Source organism: Molossus molossus, unplaced genomic scaffold (assembly GCF_014108415.1).
Source record: "Molossus molossus isolate mMolMol1 unplaced genomic scaffold, mMolMol1.p scaffold_m16_p_21, whole genome shotgun sequence".
NCBI classification, from domain to species: domain Eukaryota; kingdom Metazoa; phylum Chordata; class Mammalia; order Chiroptera; family Molossidae; genus Molossus; species Molossus molossus.
Window position 1 is genome coordinate 12,141,561 of NW_023425357.1, and position 19,732 is coordinate 12,161,292.

Here is a 19,732-nt window from a genome sequence, read left to right on the forward strand (position 1 = left end):
CAGCAAGTCCATGGAAGGGCCAAAGCACAAATCCAAGGTGGGGCTTGGCAGTTGTGAGTCCAGGTGGTGGCAAGACTTGGTGTTGAGTCCTGGGATTGTTTTTTGTTTCTGTTTTTTTTTAATTTTTTTTTTATCCTCACCCGAGGACATTCTTCCATTTTTTGCACAGATAGAGTGGGAGGGAGAGAGAGGAAGAGAGAGAGAGAGAGAAACATCGACGTGAAGGGACACATCGAGTGGCTGCCACACGCACAACCAACCAGGGCCAGGGACAAACTGCAACCGAGGTACATGCCCCCAGCGGGAACCGAACCCGGGTCTCTCCGGACCGCAGGCCAATGCTCTAACCGCTGAGCCAAACCGGCCAGGGCTGTTTCTGTTTTGAAATACGTTTTTATCGATATTTAGAGAGAGAAGAAGGGAGAGAGAGATAGAAACATGGATGTGTGAGAGAAACTAACATTGATCGGCTGCCTCCTGCATGCTCCCTACAGGGGACTGAACCCACAACCCAGGCACGTGCCCTGACCAGGAATTGAACCAGGACCTCTCAGTCCATGGGATGATGCTCAATCCACTGAGCTGCACTGGCCAGGCCTGTTTTGTTTTTTTAATTTCTTTTTCTTATAGTTTGTATTGGTGTATAAAAATGCAACCAGCCCTTGCCGGTTTGTTTCAGCAGTTAGAGCATTGGCTCGCAGACCAGAGAGTCCCGGGTTTGGTTCCTGCTGAGGGAACATTCCTTGGTTGCAGTGTGTCCCCAGCCCCGGTCAGGGTCATGTGGGTGGAAACCACTCGATGTGTCTCTCTCACTCACATTGATGTTTCTCTCTCTCTTCCTCCCTCCAGCTCTGTCTGAAGATAAATGCAAAAATGTCCTCGAGTGAGGATAAAAAAAAATGCAACCAATTTCTGAATATTAATTTTATATTCTGCTCCTTTACTGAATTCCTTTATTAGTTCTAATAGTTTTTTTCAGCAGGTTGTTTAGGATACACTATATATAGTATCATGTCAGCTGCAAATAATGATAGTTTTATTTCTCCCTTTCTGATGCCTTTTATTTCTTTTTCTTGTCTAATTGCTGTGGCTGGGACTTCCAATACCAAGTTGAATAAGAGTGGTGAAAGTGGATATTCTTGTCTTGTTCCTGATCTTTAGGAAAACACTTTTAGCTTTTCACCATTGAGTATGATATTTGCTGTGGGTTTGTCATATATGGCCTTTATTATGTTTAAGTATGTTCCCTCTACTCCCACGTTTCTGTCTCTCTTTCTTCTTGATGAGTCTGGCTAAAGGTTTATGAATTTTGTTTATCTTTTAAAAAAATCAGCTCATTGATTTTTTTCTATTGTATTTTTTAAAAACTCTGTTTTGTTTATTTCTACTCTGATTTTGATTATTTCTTTCTTCTACTCACTTTGGGATTTGTTCTTTTATTTTCTTTCCCAGTTCCTTTAGAGGAAAGGTTAGATTGTTTGAGATTTTTTTTTAATTCTTGAGATAGGCCTGTATTGCTATAAATATCCTTGATCTGGCTGTCCCCCATAGATTTTGGGTCATTGTGTTTTCACTTTTACATATCTTAAAATAGATAGCACATTTCTCATTGCTAAATAGTACTGTATTGTATGTATACGCCACAATTTGTCCATTCACCTACTGAACTACATCTTGGTTGCTTCCAAATTTTGACAATTAGGAATAAAGTTGCTATAAATACCCAAGTTCAGGTTTTTAGATATAAGTTGAATATAAGTTCTTAGTTCATTTGGTTAAATTTCAAAGAGTATAATTTCTGGGTCATATAACAGGACTATGTTTAGTTTTATTTTTTTTAAAAATGCCAAAATGTCTTCCAAGTGGCTGTACCATTTTGCATGCAGTGAATAAGAGTTCTTGTGCTTTAATTTCTTGCCAACATTAGATAATGTGAGTTTTTGGATTTTAGCCATTGTAATAAGTGTGTAATGGCTATCTCATTGTTGTTTTGCTATTTCTTAATGACATATGATGTTGAATATCTTTTTATATGCTTATTATGTATATATAGTCTTTGGTGAGGTATCTGTTCAAATCTTTTGCCCATTTTAAAACTGAGTTTTTTGTTATTGTTGAGTTTTAGGAGTTTTTGTATATTTTGGATACAAATCTTTTTTTTTTTAATCATATTTGTGCTTTGCAAGTATTTTCTCTCAGTCTGTAGGTTGTACTTTTTTATTTTCTTAACACTATATTTTGCAGAACAGAAGTGTTTGCTTTAAATGAAATCCAAGTTATCAATTATTTCATTCATGGATTGTACATTTGGTATTGTGTCTAACAAGTCACTGCCAACACCAAGGTCACCTAGATTTTCTGTTATCTTATAAAAGTTTTATAATTTCTCATTCTATGCTCAGATCCGTGATCCATTTCTATTTAATTTTTGTGAAAATTGTCAGGGCTGTGTCTAGATTTATTTCTTTCTAACATGGATATTCAGGTCTGTCATCATTTGTTGAAAGGACTATCCTTTCTCCATTGAACTGCATTTGTTTAGTCAACATTTATTTATGTTTTATATTTTTAAAATTAAATTTATTGGGATGACATTGGTTAATACAGTTGTATAGGTTTCAAGTGTACAATTCTATGGTACATGATCTGTGTATTGTATTGTGAGCCCATCACCCATAGTAAAATCTTTTGTCATATATTTGACCGCCTTTACCCTTCACTACCACTCACCCCCTTCCCTCTGGTAACCACCGTGTTGTTCGAGGATTGTGAGGATTAGTACTTGTTCTCTCTTCCCTCTCCTCTCCCTCCTTGCAGGGCAGACACCTGATAATTTATTTTTTCATCTCCTGGAGAAGTGCCTCATTGGCAGAACCCAACTAGCTTCACCCCGTCCTCTCCTTGCTTGACTCTTTCCCAGAAGGAATGTTGAGCTTAGAGAACTGCTGTCTGCCACCAGAGGGCCTGGGAATGCAATCCCCTGGGATGTGTTCAGGGAATATTCTGATGGTAAAATTCGGAGCATCAGGAGTTCCAAGCGTCATTGTTTCAAATACTCTCGAGTCTTAGGTTCTGGGAATCTGTGATTCCAAGATTACGAATTGTGCACTCTGCACTTCCAAGATTCAGCAGTGTTTTACACTACAGTTCTAAGATTCTTCCAGTGGAGGTTTCTAAAAGCCTCTTAAAATGACATACACATGGAAGGATGAGTTTGGTTCTGACAGTGGATTGTTTAAAGGTGTATTTGAGGCTCTGGCCAGGTAGCTCAGTTGGTTAGTGCATCATCTCAACATGCCAAGGTTGCAGGTTCAATCCCTGTTCAGGCCACATACAAGAATCAACCAATGAATGCATATATAAGTGGAACAACAAATTGATGTCTCTCTCTCTCTCTCTCTGTCAAGTCAATAAATAATAACAAATTTTAAAAGAGTGTGTTTGTAATAACACAAGGTATGACCATATTCTCCTTCAATGAGCAGGAAGCAACCAATTCATGAAACCTAAGCTGTAAACTTTAGATAATGGAAATTGAGAAACTGGAAAATCATAGCCTGTTATGAAACCCGCAGGGTTCAGAGGACCAGATTTCCTCCTCACTCGATCGCAATCACTAATACTTCAAGTGTGGCAAGATTTGTTTGTTTGTTTTTTGCGGGGGAAGGGGGTGATCTGTGTAGCGTTTAGGTTAAGAAACACAAATCTAAGGCTGATGTGTGTGAGTGTTGACACTGTGCACTGCTCAAGGACGCCACTTCCAAGGGAACATATAGTGGCTTATTTGAGAGTAAGCAGGTAATTCTGAGACTCTAGGGTGGGTTTTACAGCAGACCTCAGATCCATCAGAGAGAGTCAAACCTTCAGAAACTCACAGCAAATGAGTTCATGCATAAACCCAGGAGAATAGGCAATCATATACTTGCATGCACAATTATGCAGACACATTTGTACATGTCTGTGCAATGGCCAGTGTTCTCCCAGAATTCACTGAAGTCTTTCTCTCCTGCACCCTCTTCATTAAGAAATCTGACTCCTGTTCCCTGGTTTCACTCTGATCAGACCCCACCTTATTTGGTGAGGGATGTGATGTATGCCCTGGCATTTAAGGTGTGCCTGAAGGGGCAAGAGTATGGGCAAGTGTATGTAGTGAGGTCAGGTCAGCTGCCTGCCAGGACTCTGGAAAAAGTCCTTGGACAGAGCTGTTAATGTTGTATAACAATATACTAAGTTCTTGTTTTTACTTGAGGAAGAGGTGCCTTTTAAGAATCTACCCAGGCCTGGCCAGTGTGGGTCAGTGGTTAGAGCATCAGCTTGTGGACCAAAGTATCCTGAGTTTGATTCCTGGTCAAGGGCATGCACCTGGGTTACAGGTTCAGTGCCCAGTCCCTGTCAGAACGTGTGTGGGAGGCAACCAATGATGTGTCTCTCTCACATTGATATTTCTCTCTCTCTCTTTCCTCCCCTTCTCCCGGCCCTTTCACTCAATCTAAAAATCGATGAAAAAATATTCTGGACTGAGGATTGACAACAATTACAATTTAAAAAAGAATGTACCCAAAGGATACTGGGCTAAGTATAGCCATTCCTGTGCAGATCTGTGTTCAAGTACTTGCTGAGCACTAATTGTGTTCTGTGGGATCTCAGAGAGACACTTAATCTTTCTGAGTCTCAGCTGTCACCTGTAAAATGGGCACAAACACAGTTCTTGTTACATAGGTTTGTGAGGAGTAAGGGAGGTGAGTGTGTTATGCTTTTAGCATAGAGCTGATGCAGACTACTTCTCAATAAATAACAGCTGTTATTATTATTTTTATCATTCACAGTACAGTGTAAGGTTTCCCTTCCTCTCACCGCAGCTCTGAAGGCTCTATCTCTAGCATGGTGAACAGACAGCCCATGTGTTTCTTCTTACTCTCCTATCTACCTCACACCTTCCTTTCCTGCACTCCACCTCCATTCTTAGTGCCACCCCTCCTGCTCTCCCTTCCCGCTAGCCCCTCCCATGCCCACTCTTCTGTTTGCTCCTCCCACCAATCCCTGCCCTAAGGCAGCTGTAGCTCAGCGGGGCAGGAAGCTCATGACATAGTTTCTTGGGATGGTGGCAAAGCCCACACTTTGAGGGGAAACATCAATGTCCTTGGGCGTCTGTGGGGACTTGAAGCGGAAGTTCTGCATGATGGTGGTGAGGAAGAGAAAGAGCTCCATTCTAGCCAGGCTGTCTCCAAAACAGTACCGCTTTCCTGAAAACACAGTGGGAAGGGCGGGTGAAGCCTCCTCTCACTGACACCTCTTCTCTCCCCTGATCCCCAGTTGCATTCTCCTGGGAGGAGGGGATGGAATATTGAGGCCTGAAGACTTTTAGAGAGGTCTCTAATCTGAGCCACAAGTTTCCCCCGTACATGGGATGAGGTGAGCCATATTAGGTTGTCGCAATGGGGTTTTTAGATGAACCTTCCTCCCAAACATACAAATATGGCTGCTGTACTAGCATCAGCTTCTTAAGAACCTGAAGAATTTAAGTGACCTTGGTCAAATTTCTGACTCACTCGGGCCTTGATTTTTCCCATCTCTTAAAGGCAATCATCTTTCCTTTTACTTGGGCTAGGGACTTGATTGTTATGGGGCTGTAGTTGGTTGGCTGCAGGGTAGATCATAAGAGGGACGCTGCAGCTGGAGAAAGGTAGTAGGTAGGCTACACCTCAGAGAGGGAGCTGGGATGAAGGAGGCCCCTGTTGGTGTGACTGGTGGCTTGGCAACAGACAGTGGTCTCTTACCGATGGAGAAGGGGACAAAGGCATCATTCTTCTTAAACTGCCCATTCTCATCTAGGAAATGCTGAGGGTTGAAATCTTCAGGATTGGAGAAGAACTTGGGGTCTTTTAGCACAGAGCCCAGCATGGGAAACACTTCGGTGCCCTGTGGGGAGGAGGAAGGGGATTTGACAAGGTGGAGGGGAAGGGGTATGCTGAGAGAGTATGGGGTTAGAGGGGGAACTGGGGTGCCCTAGGTGAAGAGAAATGGGAGGCAGAGGAGTCAGGGTCCTCTCTGAAGGAAGAGCTTTGGGGGACATGACATTTATGCCCCTGAGACAGAAATTTTGAGGAGCATGGGGTCTGTGTCTCCTGAGACAGAAGGTTTGCGGGACATAGAATTTTTGTCTCCTGAGAAAGAAGTTTGAGGAGCACAGGTTCTGTGTCTCCTGGGGCAGAAGGTTTGGGTACATGCAGTTCACATCTCCAGGCAGGATGTTTTGGGGGACATGAGAGTCATGTCTCTGAGGCAGGTAGTCTTGGGTAAGTGAGGTTTATGTCCATTGAGACAGGAAATTTGAGGTACGTGGGTTCATATTCACGGAGGCAAGAGGTCTTGGGGAGATACAGGATTCAGGTGTCTGTGAGTAGGAAGGTTGGAGGGACATGTGATTGGGGAAGTCTTTGATTGAGGGAGTGGGACAGGGCTTCGAAGCTTGTAAGGGGGATGGGGTGCTGGGTCACAAGGAGCAGGTTGGAGGCCCCACTAGGTGGGGCAAGGGCAGCACCTTGGGGATGAAGAAGCTGCGAAACTTGGTGTCCTTGGTGACTCTGCGGGCGAGGCCCATGGGGATCATGTCTCCGAATCTTTGGATCTCGTGGATCACTGCCTCTGTGTAGGGCATCTCGGCCCTGTCTTCGTACTTGGGCTGACGGTTTTTGCCAATGACCCGGTCAATCTCCTCATGGACCTTTGCTGCAGAATAAGGGGGAATATGTTTAGGTATTAGGGGTGTTGGGATGGGAATTATAGTTCAAATATGTACAACTGGATGGGTATATGACATGCATGACATCCACGTGTGATGTGGACGTAGATCATTCAAAACAGAGGCTGGTCATCAGCATTGTTGGCACAATATCCTGACACCTGGTTGTGCCAGAATCATGGGGGAAGCTGTGAGGGAGGAGTCTCGGGGATGGACTGGAGGGGCAGGTAGTGGGCACTCGGGTTGGCTCAGCACAGGAGCTATTGTGAATATTTTAACAGCTAATGAAACTGAGCGGGTGCCCATTAGCTGAATATCATCACCGGGTCTCTGGATAGCAGGATGTGTCTGAGGACCCAGGGATTTGAGAGGTGGGGACAAGGCAGCTGCTCAGAGGAATTCTGAGGGTCTGTGGTCCTCACTCCCCTGTCTCCTCCAGCCTTACCCTCCACATCCGGGTGCTTCATGAGCAGCAGGAAGCCATAACGCAGGGTCGTGCTGACTGTCTCGGTGCCCGCAAAGAAAAGGTTCAGCGTGGTCATCACCAGGTTCTTCAAGTGGAACTCTGTGTTGGGGTTCTTCTGTTCCTGCAGGGAGAGACAGCTTCAGGCCTCGCCCCCGCCCCGTGCTCTCTGGATCCTTGTGGGTTTTTTTTTTTTCATCTGGACCCGCCTCTTGTAGATCCAGACCAAAGGTGGAAGAGGGACCTTAGTTCTGCCAGGCTTTTTTCCCGGCTGCTGGCTCTGCCGCAGATGCTCTTCTCACATTGTTTACCCAGCTGACTCTCTGTTATTTATTCATTTATTTATTTTTATTTGTGTTCTTTATTGATTTTAGAGAGAGAAGAATTGAGAGATAGAAATATTTATGAGGGAGAAAATTGACTGGATGCTTCCTGCATGTCCACCCTGGACATAGGGCCCACAACCTGGGCATGTGTCCTGACCTGGAATTGAACTAGTGACCTCTTGATGCATGTGTTGACACTCAACCACTGAGCCACACTGGCTGGGCTCTCTTCCTTTAATTATCAGCTTAGTTTTCAATTTTTAATTGTAGAAATATTTCAAGATGAAGGACTAGAGAGAGACAGTGAGTGAGGAGAGACAGAGAGACCATGAGAGAGAGTTGAAGAAAGATGGATTTTTGAGACACAGAATTTGAAGCAATAGCACCTATTCCTTCACAGAAAATCTTGAGCTTACTCCAGAGAACCCACTCCCTGGTACTTTCACCTTGAACTTCAGACTCCATAACGTCCCATGTCCTTTCTTCACAGAAAGGAGATTGACATCCAGATAGGGAAGGGACCCCCGATGTCACCTAGTGAAGGCAGCTGGCCTGCGCACACAGGTGTATCTGATGACCAGGGGATGGAAGGGCAGAGCATGGCGGCTACCAGCACCAGCCTTAGAATGCGAGAGACCAGGGTTGCAGTGAGGTGCCCCTGCTTCCTCACCGGGTGACCTCAGGCATGGCACTTATACTCTGGGCCTCAGGTTTCTCATTTGTAAAATTGGAGACACAGTAGAGCCTTCTCCAGGAGCTACTGAGAGGTTAAGTAAGTGAATACTGTAGTTTTAAAAATAGTGTGTGGTGCACGGAAGTGTTTTATATGCTTGTTATGGTGATTTGCACACACAGGTCCTGCCCGTGGGGATGGGGTAGGCATGCTGAAAGGGCCTCTGGTGTCCCTCGCCCGCAGCCTGAGTTCCCTCTGCTGGGCTTTGGTCCTCTCTGCATGGCTGCTGGCACCTACCTCCTGCATGCGGATGAGGAAGGAGTCAATGAAGTCCCGTGGGGAGTTGGGATCCAGTGTGCGTTGGTTCTCCTCCACCTTCTTGGCTATAAAGTCCTCCAGCCCCTGAAGCTCCTTAAATGCCTGTTGTTGTGGCCCTGGCAGGTGTCTCATCACTGAGGAGAACATCTCATAGAGCTGAGGATGGGGAGAGAAGGGATGGTAAGGACAGCTGCTGTGGACGTCACCTGATGGGCATGGGACTTGTCTCAGGTCAAGGGAGGCAGTGGTTTAAAGGCACCTGTCCACATGTTTACCTATTTAGATGGAGCTGGATGGAAATAGATATCTAAGTTTTCATGTCAGTTAAGTGTGAGGGCCGTTGTCCAAGGATTTAGGTGGTAAACCTTAGGACACATATCCACATTCCCTTACTGTCTCCCTCCTTCCCTCTCTCCCTCCCTACCCCTACCCCCACCTTTTTGGTAAGGGGAGTAGTAGTTGAGATATCCAGGTATTGCAATCAGGGTATTAGGCACCTGTCCTGGGCTCCTGTGCTACTGTTCAGTTGTCTAAGCGGGAAGGCTGGTTTTGTGGGGGACCCTGTCTGGAGGAGGATAGCAGTTTGGGGCAGCTGTGTCAGTGTGGGGGAGCCGCTGTCTGTCTGTGGTAGGGCCACAGTAGAGCCATGTTGGGACCAGTTACCTGCCCTGTAGACGTAGCTGTGAACTGGAAACTTCCCTGCATCATGCGCAGCAGTGACAGGAATTCTTTGTTCTGGTAGTCAAAGCGGTCCCCAAAGACAATGGAGCTGATGACATTGGAGACAGCTCGGCTCAGGAAGAAGGTGGGGTCGATGAAGGCGCCTGGCAGGGGTGGGGGAGAATGGATTTGGGGAAAGAAAGGATTTGGTAGGCGGAGGCCAGTCTGGTAATTCGAGGAACCCCTTCCCCCAACATAGTTCCTTCTCAGGCCAGATCAAGCATGTCCGGGTAGGGTGTTTTGCTCTCCTGTATTCTGGGGTCCCCAGCTCACCACGTGTGTCTCTAAAGGCCTCAAGGAGGAATCCCGCTTCCTCCTGGATACGTTCCTCGATGCCGCGCTTGCCCACGCCGAAGTCCCGCAGCGTGGTGATGGCGAAGCGACGCAGCTGCTTGGAACGCTCCCCAGTGCTGAACACCACGCCTGGGGAGGGCACGTGGGCATGGACAGTGGGCAGAGAAGGGCGGAGTCAGAGGGAGTTGGCAGTCAGAGAGTGAGAGAGAGACAGAGAGAGTCAGAGAGAGACAGAGATAGAGACAGAGACAGTGACAGAGAACACAGTCAGAGCAATGCAGAAAGAAATAGACACCTGCCCTGGCCAGTTTGGCTCAGCGGTTAGAGCGTCGGCCTGCGGTCCAGAAAGACCCGTGTTGAGTTCCTGCTAAGGGCACGTACCTCGGTTGCAGTTTGTCCCCGGCCCTGGTTGGTCGTGCGGGTGGCAACTAGTCCATGTGTCCCTTTAAGGTCGATGTTTCTTTCTCTCTCTCTCTCTCTCTCTCTCTCTCTCTCTCTCTCTCTGTCTCTCCCTCCCACTCTACCTGAACGAAAAATGGAAAAATGTCCTCAGGTGAGTATTAAAAAAAAAAAGTAATAGAGACCAAGTTGGAGGAAAATCAGAAGGCAAGGGGCAACACGAATGCAGAGAAAAGAGAGAAAGAGGTAGAGGAGGGAAGGAGGGGAAGTGGGATTTGTGGAGATCTGGGAGGTGGAAGTAAAAATTGAGAGGGATTCTAAAACTGAGCTGGAGAAGAGAGGAATATGCAGACAGAAAAACAGAGAGGGTCTGGAGTGAGGAGAGGCTGTTACCAGGAGACAATGGGATTTTGAAGCTGAAAGAATATGAGATTTCAATACAAAAGAAAAAGAGAGGCAGAGAGAGGGAGACTGAAACACAGGGAAGCACCGAAACTAAGAAGGAAAGACAAAAGGACACATGGAAATAGAGGACCAGGCTTTCAAAGCAAAAATCCCAGGAGCTTAAGCGATACAGAGGAAGGAGACATATGTAGTGAGAGAGAACGGGGGATGGGGCAGGGAGAAGCAGGGAGACGCAGAAACACGGAGACAGAGGAGACCAGAGGAAGGGCTCTGCCACAGCCTTGAGTGGGTGGGTGATTTGAGAGAAGAGTGTTAGGGAAACTGAAGCCATGTAGTCTACTTGACCACATTCCCCCACCTGGAGTCCCCCTCACCATACTCTTCGGTAATCCAGTTGAAGGTGGCCTGCTGGCCTCGCCCACTGAATTCCTCAGCCTGGTCCACCAGAGCCTCCTTTACAGCATCATGTCCACACAGCACCACGACCCGGCGCCGGCCCAGGTGGACCGTGAACACGGGACCATAGCGCTCGCTGATCTGATGGAGAGACGTGGGAGTGGTGAGAGCCAGCAGCCCCAACTCTGAACTGACTCTGTACCCAGACCTTACAGACCGGGGTTCATTTTGCCCAGGTTCTGATGGTCCAGGGACTGGATTCCCAAATCTGGTCTTTCCTTGCTGGGTCCCTGAGGCTAATCCTTCAGAACTCCCCCTTCCTGCCCTGGCCATTGTGGCTTGATTGGCTGAGCATTGTCCCATGCACTGAGAGGTCTCCGGTTTGATTGCTGGTCAGGGAACATGCCCAGGTTGTGGGCTCCATCCATGTTTCTCTCTCTCTCTCTTTCTCCCCTTCCCTACCTCTCTCTGGAATCAATAAAAACTTTTTTTTTTTTTTTTAAATCTCTCCCCTGCTAAGATTTTGGTCCAACCTTGCCAACCCCCTGCCACAAAGTCCCAGCAGACTGGGCAGGCCCCCAGCCCACCCTACCTCCCATTTCCCTGCCTCCTGACACCTTCATGAGGGAGTTGTACATCTGCTCTGTGTTCAGCTGCAGGTAGTTCCCGATGAAGGGCAGTGCGGGGGGCCCGGGAGGCAGCTTTCCCCAGAGCTTCCTTTCCCGCCAGACAGACATCAAGACCATCATAGTCAGGCAGGCCAGCAAAGCCACCAGAAGCAGCCCTGAAGCCAGCATGTTGGAATGGAGAGTGGAGGTCAGGTGGTGACATCTGGGATGACTGGCCTTTATATTGCCTGGGAGAGAAGGGTGGACTTTGGCTCTGATTATGTAACTGTCCCATTTCACCTCGCAACTACACACTTCAGCCCTGCTCCCGCCTTGCTTGTGATATAGGTAGTCACGGAGGAGGGTGGACTCCAGGGCAGATTAACAGGAGTGGGTCCAAGTCTGAATCTGTGGTCCCTCCTGATGCCAGCCCAGGGCTATGGACTTGGGGGGACATTAGAGAAATTTCAGAACTGAAGATTCTGGAATATTTGTATGTATGAGCCCCTGAGCTTAGGACTTGGGGTCTCAGAGTGAGAAGGGACCCCAAAGTGGTGGATTTTGCGGTCTTGGGAGAGAAGCTTCAAAGATGGAAGGGTATTGGAATGGGACAAGATGTGTGGCTGTGGGTTTGTGGGTCTTCTGCTGAGGAGAAATATAGGCTTAAAGGTCTTAGGATGAGAGATTCCAGGGAGTGCATTTGAGGGTTTTGAGGTAAGAAGCACCCAGGAGTGGATGTGGGCTTCTTGGGGAAGAGTAATATATGAAGAGTCCAACTGGATCGTGGAGTCAGCTCCTGACCCCTTATGCTGACCTGCTTCTGTTTGGGACACAGTACGGTATCCTGATGCCCAGAATCCTCCTTGGAACCTCAAAGTGAGATCAGGATGTAATGTCACAGAACTGCCCATCTCTGCTTAGGAATGGGATCAGACCCGAGACACATTTCAGTGGAGCTTTCCACAGAACTGGAGAAGAGGAAGGTCATGGTCTCAGTTGCAGAGGGAAGGGCCAGGACTTGGGCAGTAGTAATAACAACCATGATACGGTATGAAAAAAATCCCAACTGCGAAAAATGCAAAAACAGAAGAGGATAATAAAAATCCCAACTGTCTTGTGGGCTGTAATTTACCGAGTCACACTGGTTCCCTACCAGGTCCTTAGGGGAGCCCACTAAGTTGATTGTATCATTTCTATTGTTCTTCTTCTTCTTATAAATGTGTCTCATTTTACTTTATTTTTTTGTTAATCCTCACCTGAGGATATTTTCCCACTGGTGTTTAGAGAGAGTGGAAGGAAGGAAGGGAGCAGGGAGAGATAGAGAGAAACATTGATGTAAGAGAGATGCATCAACTGGTTACCTCCCACATGACCCTGACTGGGGCCAGAGTTCAAACCTGCATGTGTGTCTCTGTGTCCAACCAGATGTATTCATATCTGTGTGTACATATATACAACTGGTGACTATGTATGAGTGTATGGATGTTTTTGTGTGTATTCTGGTGTATTTTGCGGGCACGTGGACCTCACTGTATACATGTGAGTAGAGATAAAACACACCTTCTTTGACACCTTTGCATGTAGAAAACCATTCTGTGTCCCCATTGTGTCCGGGCAGTGGCCTCCTGTCTACAATACAGGTTATACCTCAGAATAATCAAGAACTGAGGCACACCCATTTCTTTCAGAGCAACTCATAGCTTTTCATGATCCACACAAAGTCTTCACTAGCCTATAAAACACAGACTATTCTTATGAAATTCTTTGGTGCACTCCAGTATCCAACGAATGTTGTGATTAGGTCTTCCTTTTTGGAATCCAGCTTGAACCTCTGGCGTTTCTTGTTGCATCTCAAGTAGAAGCTTTTGTTGCATCACCTTGAGCATCACTTACTTGTGTGAGAAATGAGGGTGATGGCCAGTAGTTACTGTACTCCTTAGCATTTTCTTTCTAGAAAATTGGGAGACATATTGAATGTTTCTATCTATAGGCCATTGTTTTATTTTTCATATTTTTGACATATTCTCATTAGGATTTTGACAGATTCAGTCTTCGTGGCTTGAAATAATTCCATCAGTATCCCATCTACCCCTGGTGATTTATTTTTTCCCAATTCTTTCAGGGCAGATTTCACTTCACTTTCTAGAATTTCAGGTTTTTCCTCATAGGAAAAGGTGTCTATTGTTCTCTTTTTCTCTTTTGTATAGATTCTCAGTGTGTTTCCCCTTCCCTTTGTTTTCTTTTGTACAGCAGACAATGACCTTGTTGGTCGTATAGCTTTTGTGGTTTGGGTTTGAATGTCCTCTTTAGTTCTTGAATCTTCTCAGAGATAGCTTGTGTTTTTCCTTTTGGGTTGTTCTCTTCTGTCTCCGGACACTGACCATTACAATGGTTCTTTTTTTTTTTTTTTTTATCCCCACCCGAGGACATTTTTCTATTTTTTTGTTCAGATAGGGTGTGTGTGTGTATGTGTGTGTGTGTGTGAGCAGGACCAGGGACAAACTGCAACCGTGCCTTTAATGGGAACCGAACCCAGGTCTCTCTGGACCGCAGGCTGACGCTCTAACCGCTGAGCCAAAGCAGCCAGGGCTATAATAGTTCTCTTTATCTCGACATGACAGTTGTTGAAAAGTGCATGCAGAAATCTAACCCTGCTTGTATCACCTTTTTACTCTGGTCTCGCGCCTGACTTTAACAATTCTTAATGTTTCTTCCCTCATCTGTTTCAATTTCTTTCCTTTTTACTTCTGGCTTTGTGTTTTATGCGTTCTTCCCTAATAATGGTTCTGGTTCTCATTTATTTAAGTTAAACAGTGCAAATCTGTATTTCATATGGATTTTAAATTGACCAGAAATGTTTTTTAGCCCTGGTCAGTGTGGCTCAGTTGGTTGAGCATCGTCCCCTGCACTGAAAGGTCACCGTTTGATTTCCTGGTCTGGGCACAACCCTGGATTATGGGGTCCATCCCCAGTAGGGGACGTGCAGCCAATTGATGTTTCTCTCCCTCCCCCTCTCCCTCTCTTTCTAGAAATTAATTTAAAAAAATAAAGTCTCTGTAAACATTAATACACTGGTTTTTGTGTGTGATTAGTTGTTCAAATGGATATTTCTGGAAGGGGACAAGTGTTAGAAACTCCTGTACCACCATCTTGCAGAGTTCCTTCGAAGAGGTGTTTTTCTTTAGCTTGAGTAAATACTTCAGAGGAGGATTGCTGGGCCCTTTAATAAGTGTGTGTTTAGCTTTGTAAGAATCTGCCAAACTCTTTCCCAGTGTTTATACCAATATACTCTTCCTCCCTCAGCCAATAAGAAGGAAACTTTTGTAATTAGGTGTCATTGAAGCCTCTTATTTCAGTGGTTAAAAAGAGAGTCTTGATAGTTTGTCCTGGTCTCCCCTGCCCCTTTAAACAGGAATCTGTTTTGTATACCTCTCTTATAGTGGGAGGGGCCCCTCCCATGCTCAAGTCCTTGAAGCCAAGGGAAGAAACCTCAGCAACAGAGAACTAGGAAAACCGGGCAGTTAACATCCAATTTTAGCCTTGGCCGGTTTGGCTCAGTGGTAAAGCGTCAGCCTGTGGACCAATGAGTCGAGAGGCAACCAGTTGATGTGTCTCTCTCACATTGATGTTTCTCTCTCTCTCCCTTTCTCACCCTCCCACTCTATCTGAAGATAGAAAGAAAAATATCCTCAGGTGAGGATTAAAAAAATAAATAAACATCCAGTTGTACTTGATATTATGTTAAGTAGAAAATAAAAGAGACTTCGTTAAAACATTTTTAGTGATGTCTTTCTCAAGTTCTGAATTTTTCTACTGAAGGAAAAGTACCAATTTATTTAGGGCCCAGGAAGAAAGATGAAGTCTTCTTTCATGTTTGTCAATTTTTTTTCCTGGAAGGCAGTTTTGTAACTAGAAATTAGTATGTAATTTTATGTGTCTAAACTTTTATTTGGACTTTTTATTAGTTGCATAGCATCTCATTGTGTGAGATGGGTGCTGGGAAAGGCTGTCTCCTGTGGGCCCTTCCAACCCTGCTGGCCATATAAGGATGATTCTTGGACACTTCTTTACCAAGAGACAAAGAGCTCACACAAAGCCTGTGCTGGCCTTATAATCTTGGATAGGAATACCTTTTGCTGTTTAAGCTCAATGAGCACACCTTTGTTTTGCTTAAGGATGTTTATCATATGGTGCCTGGCATACCCCACTGTTATAACTGTCCCCATGAAGAGGAAATGGGATTCTTCCATGTGGCACAAGAGAGGTGAAGCATGGTCGAATTTCTCTGCATTGGCTGCTAGGACACACCTGTTGTCCATAGAGGACCAATGGGCACTATTGAAGCTGATCTTGATCTGTCATTTGTTTGTGGAAGTAAAGCGTTGTTTCACCCAATGCTCAACTATGTTGTATTTTCCTTGGTTACTCTGACACCAAGATGCAATGGGGAGAAGTATTTGGTCTTCTACTCCTGGTGGTTGGTACAATGATGATCTCTGCTGTCCTCTAGGTCATTGAAGTCCTTGCCTGGGACTGATAGTCAGTGCTGCTGCTCTGCTTGACAACAGACTTAAGGGTTATGTACCTTGTCTTTGTCTTTATAAGCATTGTTGAAATGAGTATCCTTGTGTTTCTATCTTTGCACACTTTTTGTAAGTGTTGGGTCAAAATCTCTGTATAGAGGAGAAGATTATTTCTATAACTAGAGATAATTAAATCACAAAAGAAAAATTAGAAATAATTTAACTTTGTATGAAATAATTTCATTGTTTAAAAATATCCAAATTCAATAAAAGACAATTAAGAAAATTTACTGACTACTTGGGGTGGTGAACACACAATATAATATACAGATGATGTAGTATAGAATTGTACACCTGAAACCTATATAATTTCATTAACCAGTGTGTCACCCCAATAAATTCAATAAAAAAAGAAAATTTACTATTTGAAAAAAAAATAATCCAAATTCAAAAGCAAACACATCTACACCTGCCAGAATGGCTGCCATCAACAAATCATCAAACAACAAGTGCTGGCGAGGGTGTGGATGAGTGGATAAAAAAAACTGTGGTACATATACACAATGGAATACTATGCAGCTGTAAGAAAGAAAGATGTCTTATCCTTTGAGACAACATGGAGGGACCGGGAGAGCATTATGCTAAGCGAAATAAGCCAATCAGAGAGAAAGACAAATACCACATAATCTCACTTATTTGTGGAATATAATGAACAAAATAAGTTGATGAACAAAATAGACCCAGAGACATAGAAAGGAGTATGGTTCAGACTGACAGACCTCAGAGGAGGGGGGTGGGGGTGATGGATGAGATAAACCAAAAAACTTATATGCATATATGTGTAACCAATGGATATAGACAACAATGCTGAGGGGGTGGGGGTGGGGTGGGATGGAGATGAGGGTGTCTAGGGGGGAAAAAAGGAGAAACATCTGTAACAAAAATAAATTAATAAAAATTGGAAAAAATAAAAAGCAAACACATTGTGAGAATCTCTTTACCCAACACACAAAATAAAGGTCAGCATCTTCGTTGTGACAAGCTTCTAGACTCAGAGAAAAATTCTGAATGAAGAGTAGGTACAGGGGACAAGGACATAAATTGGCAACTCATAACAGTAGAAATGCAAAAGAGAAACACACACGTTCCTATCTCATTACTAATCAAAGAAATAGAAATTTAAACCATAGTATATCACCTTTCTTTCTTTCTCTCTTTCTCTCTCTCTCTCTCTCTCTCTCTCTCTCTCTCTCTCTTTGCATTTGCACACTCCAGAAAGACGAAGGGAGAGAGAGAGGGAGGGAGAGAACTGGCATGTGTGTTGCATGGCTGGGAGCATGGCCGGAGATTTCTCTTTAGGAGTGAAAGTGATGGGTCGTTGAGGGTCTGGAGCTCTTCTGTGCCTTACCTAGAGGGAGGTAATTCTGCAATTACTGTAACTCAGCAGTTCTCTTTCCTACAGTATGTATTAGACTTGCACATTGGAAATCTGAGAAAAGATTTTTACAGCTAACAACGTGTGAAGACTCTTGGACTCTACACTTGCCAAGTGTGTCAGTAGCTTTGAAAGCTATGTTTATGAAGAGAGCACCAAGACCTTAATGATGTGTATTTGTATGATTGTGTCTATGGCAGACACGAAGATATGACACTCAGATCTCCCTTCAGTAAAGACCTTGCCATTCAGCCCTGGTTGGTTTGGCTCAGTGGTTAGAGCGTCGACCTGCGGACCAGAGAGACCCGGGTTCGATTCCCGCTAAGGGCGCATGCCTCAGTTGCAGTTTGTCCCCGGTCCTGGTTGGGTCTTGCGGGTGGCAACCACTCCTTGCAGCGAGCTGACAGCCCCCAGCTGCAGTGCCTTCAGGATCCACTTCAGCCTGGAGCAGAGTCCATGCTCTTTAACCAGCAACCGAGAACAGCTGCAGTCGAGGGCGTGACCACTTCTTGCACAACACGAGACACCCCCTAACAGCAATCTTCAATCTAAATGTACTTTTTTGCCTGGCTGGTGTGGCTCAGGGGATTGAGCATCATCCCATGGACTGAGAGATCCCTGTTCAATTCTGGGTCACATGCCTGGGTTGCAGGCTCAATCCCCAGTAGGGGGCGTGCAGGAGACAGCTGATTGATGTTTTTCTTTCACATGGACGGTTCTATCTCTCCCTCCCTCTCTCTCTAAAAAATCAATAAAAACATATTTATAAAAAATAAATGTACTTTTTTGATATGATGAGACTCTATTGGCTCTGCATGGAGATCTCGGTCTCTCTCTGCCCAGTCTTCCCTCCTCCCTTCTTTCCTTTCATGGTCTGAAGACTTTTCCTGACTCAGTCTGTTTCCTCCCACTCTTGTCTTTCACAGGCATTACCCCTCCATGAAATGCTTGTCCTCCTGCATTTCTGTTTCCCAGAAGACCCAGTGGACCTGTTGTGTCTAATGGCATTTGTTGTTTCTTGCCTATCCACTCTTCATATCCCTTCCAAGTTGGGGGGAATCTCCTATTGTGAGATTCCTGATCAGGGTCAAGGCTTTGCCTCCACCACAGCAGCAGAAGGGGCATTCATTCTTCCTCACTGCACCCTGAACCCCAAGGCTTTAACGTGTGACTAATTGGATAGTCCTGCCTGGAAATTTGAATATTGAGAAAGTAACGTAACACACAAGTGCAGCCATGAAGTTGCCAAGAGTGGCAACAATGAGTCCCACGGCAGTGGTGTCCAGTGCCCAGGTTGCCGGGAAGGGACGTGGAATGAGGCAGCGGCCCCTAGCTGGTATGCCCGGCTGTTACCTTGCTTGGGGTTTTCCCAACACAGCTTCTTGTTCTTCCTACTCGTATTTTGAGCCTGAGTCTCCAGAATTCACAAAAGAATATGAAGTTGCTAATGACTTTACAGTAGCCAGCAACCCCATGTAGGTAAGTAGGCTCATGTTCCCCAAAAGTATCTATCTAACTTTTATGGGGATTCATGTGTCTGGAAGGTGTTAAGTTGAGAGATTCTGAAAGATGGGGTCTCATCTGTGACCCTCTTTTTCTTCCACCCCATATCCGAGTCATCAGTAAACCCTACCGGCTCAGTCTTCCTAGCAGACGTCGAATCCACTCACTTCTCCCCATCTACAGAAGTAGCATCTCTGCTACCGGCTCCCTCGGTCTATTCTCCATGCAGCAGCTAGAGTTTGCCTTTTAAAATATATCAGTATAGCCCTGGCCTTGGCTCAGCAGTTAGTGCATCGGCCTGCGGTCCGGGGAAACCCAGGTTCGGTTCCCGCTAAGGGCATGTACCTGGGTTGGGCCGATGCTCTAACCACTAAGCAAACCAGCCAGGGCCTTATGTTTATTCTTAATTGTCTACCTTTCCTGCTACAGTGAAACTCCACAAGGGCTGGTGTTTTTTGGTTTGTTTCTTTGTTTTTTTGGTTAATCCTCACCCAAGGATATTTTTCTATTGATTTTTAGACAGAGTGGAAGGGGGCAGGGAGGGAGAGAGAAACATCGATGTGAGAGAGATACATTGACTAGTTTGCCTTCCACACGACCCCAACAGGGGCCAGGGATTGAACCTGCACCCCAGGTATGTGCCCTTGACCCGAAATGAACCCGAGACCCTTCAGACCTCAGTCCAACACTCTAACCTCTGAGCCAAACCAGCCAGGGTGAGGGCAGGTGTTTTTAACTGAAGAGTGTGCTGGTCACATTGGGTATTTGATAAATATTTCTTGAATAAAAAGAAACATGAAGGATGCTTTTATCAGCTAAGTGAGTTGATAGTGTTTGGAAATGAAGGTATAGAAGTTGGAGTTGGCTGAACTGTTCTTCCAAATGGAGTCAGGGAGAATTTGGAGTTGGAGGTTGTGATAGAAATTC

At 45.3% G+C, this 19,732-nt stretch overlaps 1 protein-coding gene across 2 annotated transcripts; it reads right to left on the reverse strand.

Moving 5' to 3' along the window:
* Nucleotides 1-5,061: 5,061 nt before the first annotated feature.
* Nucleotides 5,062-11,533, reverse strand: LOC118638771 (cytochrome P450 2A13-like). Of its 2 annotated transcripts, XM_036274895.1 has the most exons (9): nt 11,354-11,533; nt 10,715-10,877; nt 9,516-9,665; nt 9,186-9,346; nt 8,502-8,678; nt 7,188-7,329; nt 6,542-6,729; nt 5,778-5,919; nt 5,062-5,243 (listed from the first exon to the last, which is right to left on the reverse strand). In XM_036274895.1, exons 1-9 carry the CDS (start codon nt 11,531-11,533, stop codon nt 5,062-5,064), a joined length of 1,485 nt encoding a protein of 494 aa, XP_036130788.1. The 2 variants fall into 2 exon arrangements, with proteins under 2 accessions (XP_036130788.1, XP_036130789.1); XM_036274896.1 differs by lacking the exon at nt 10,715-10,877 and having other exon boundaries at nt 11,344-11,533.
* Nucleotides 11,534-19,732: the final 8,199 nt, after the last annotated feature.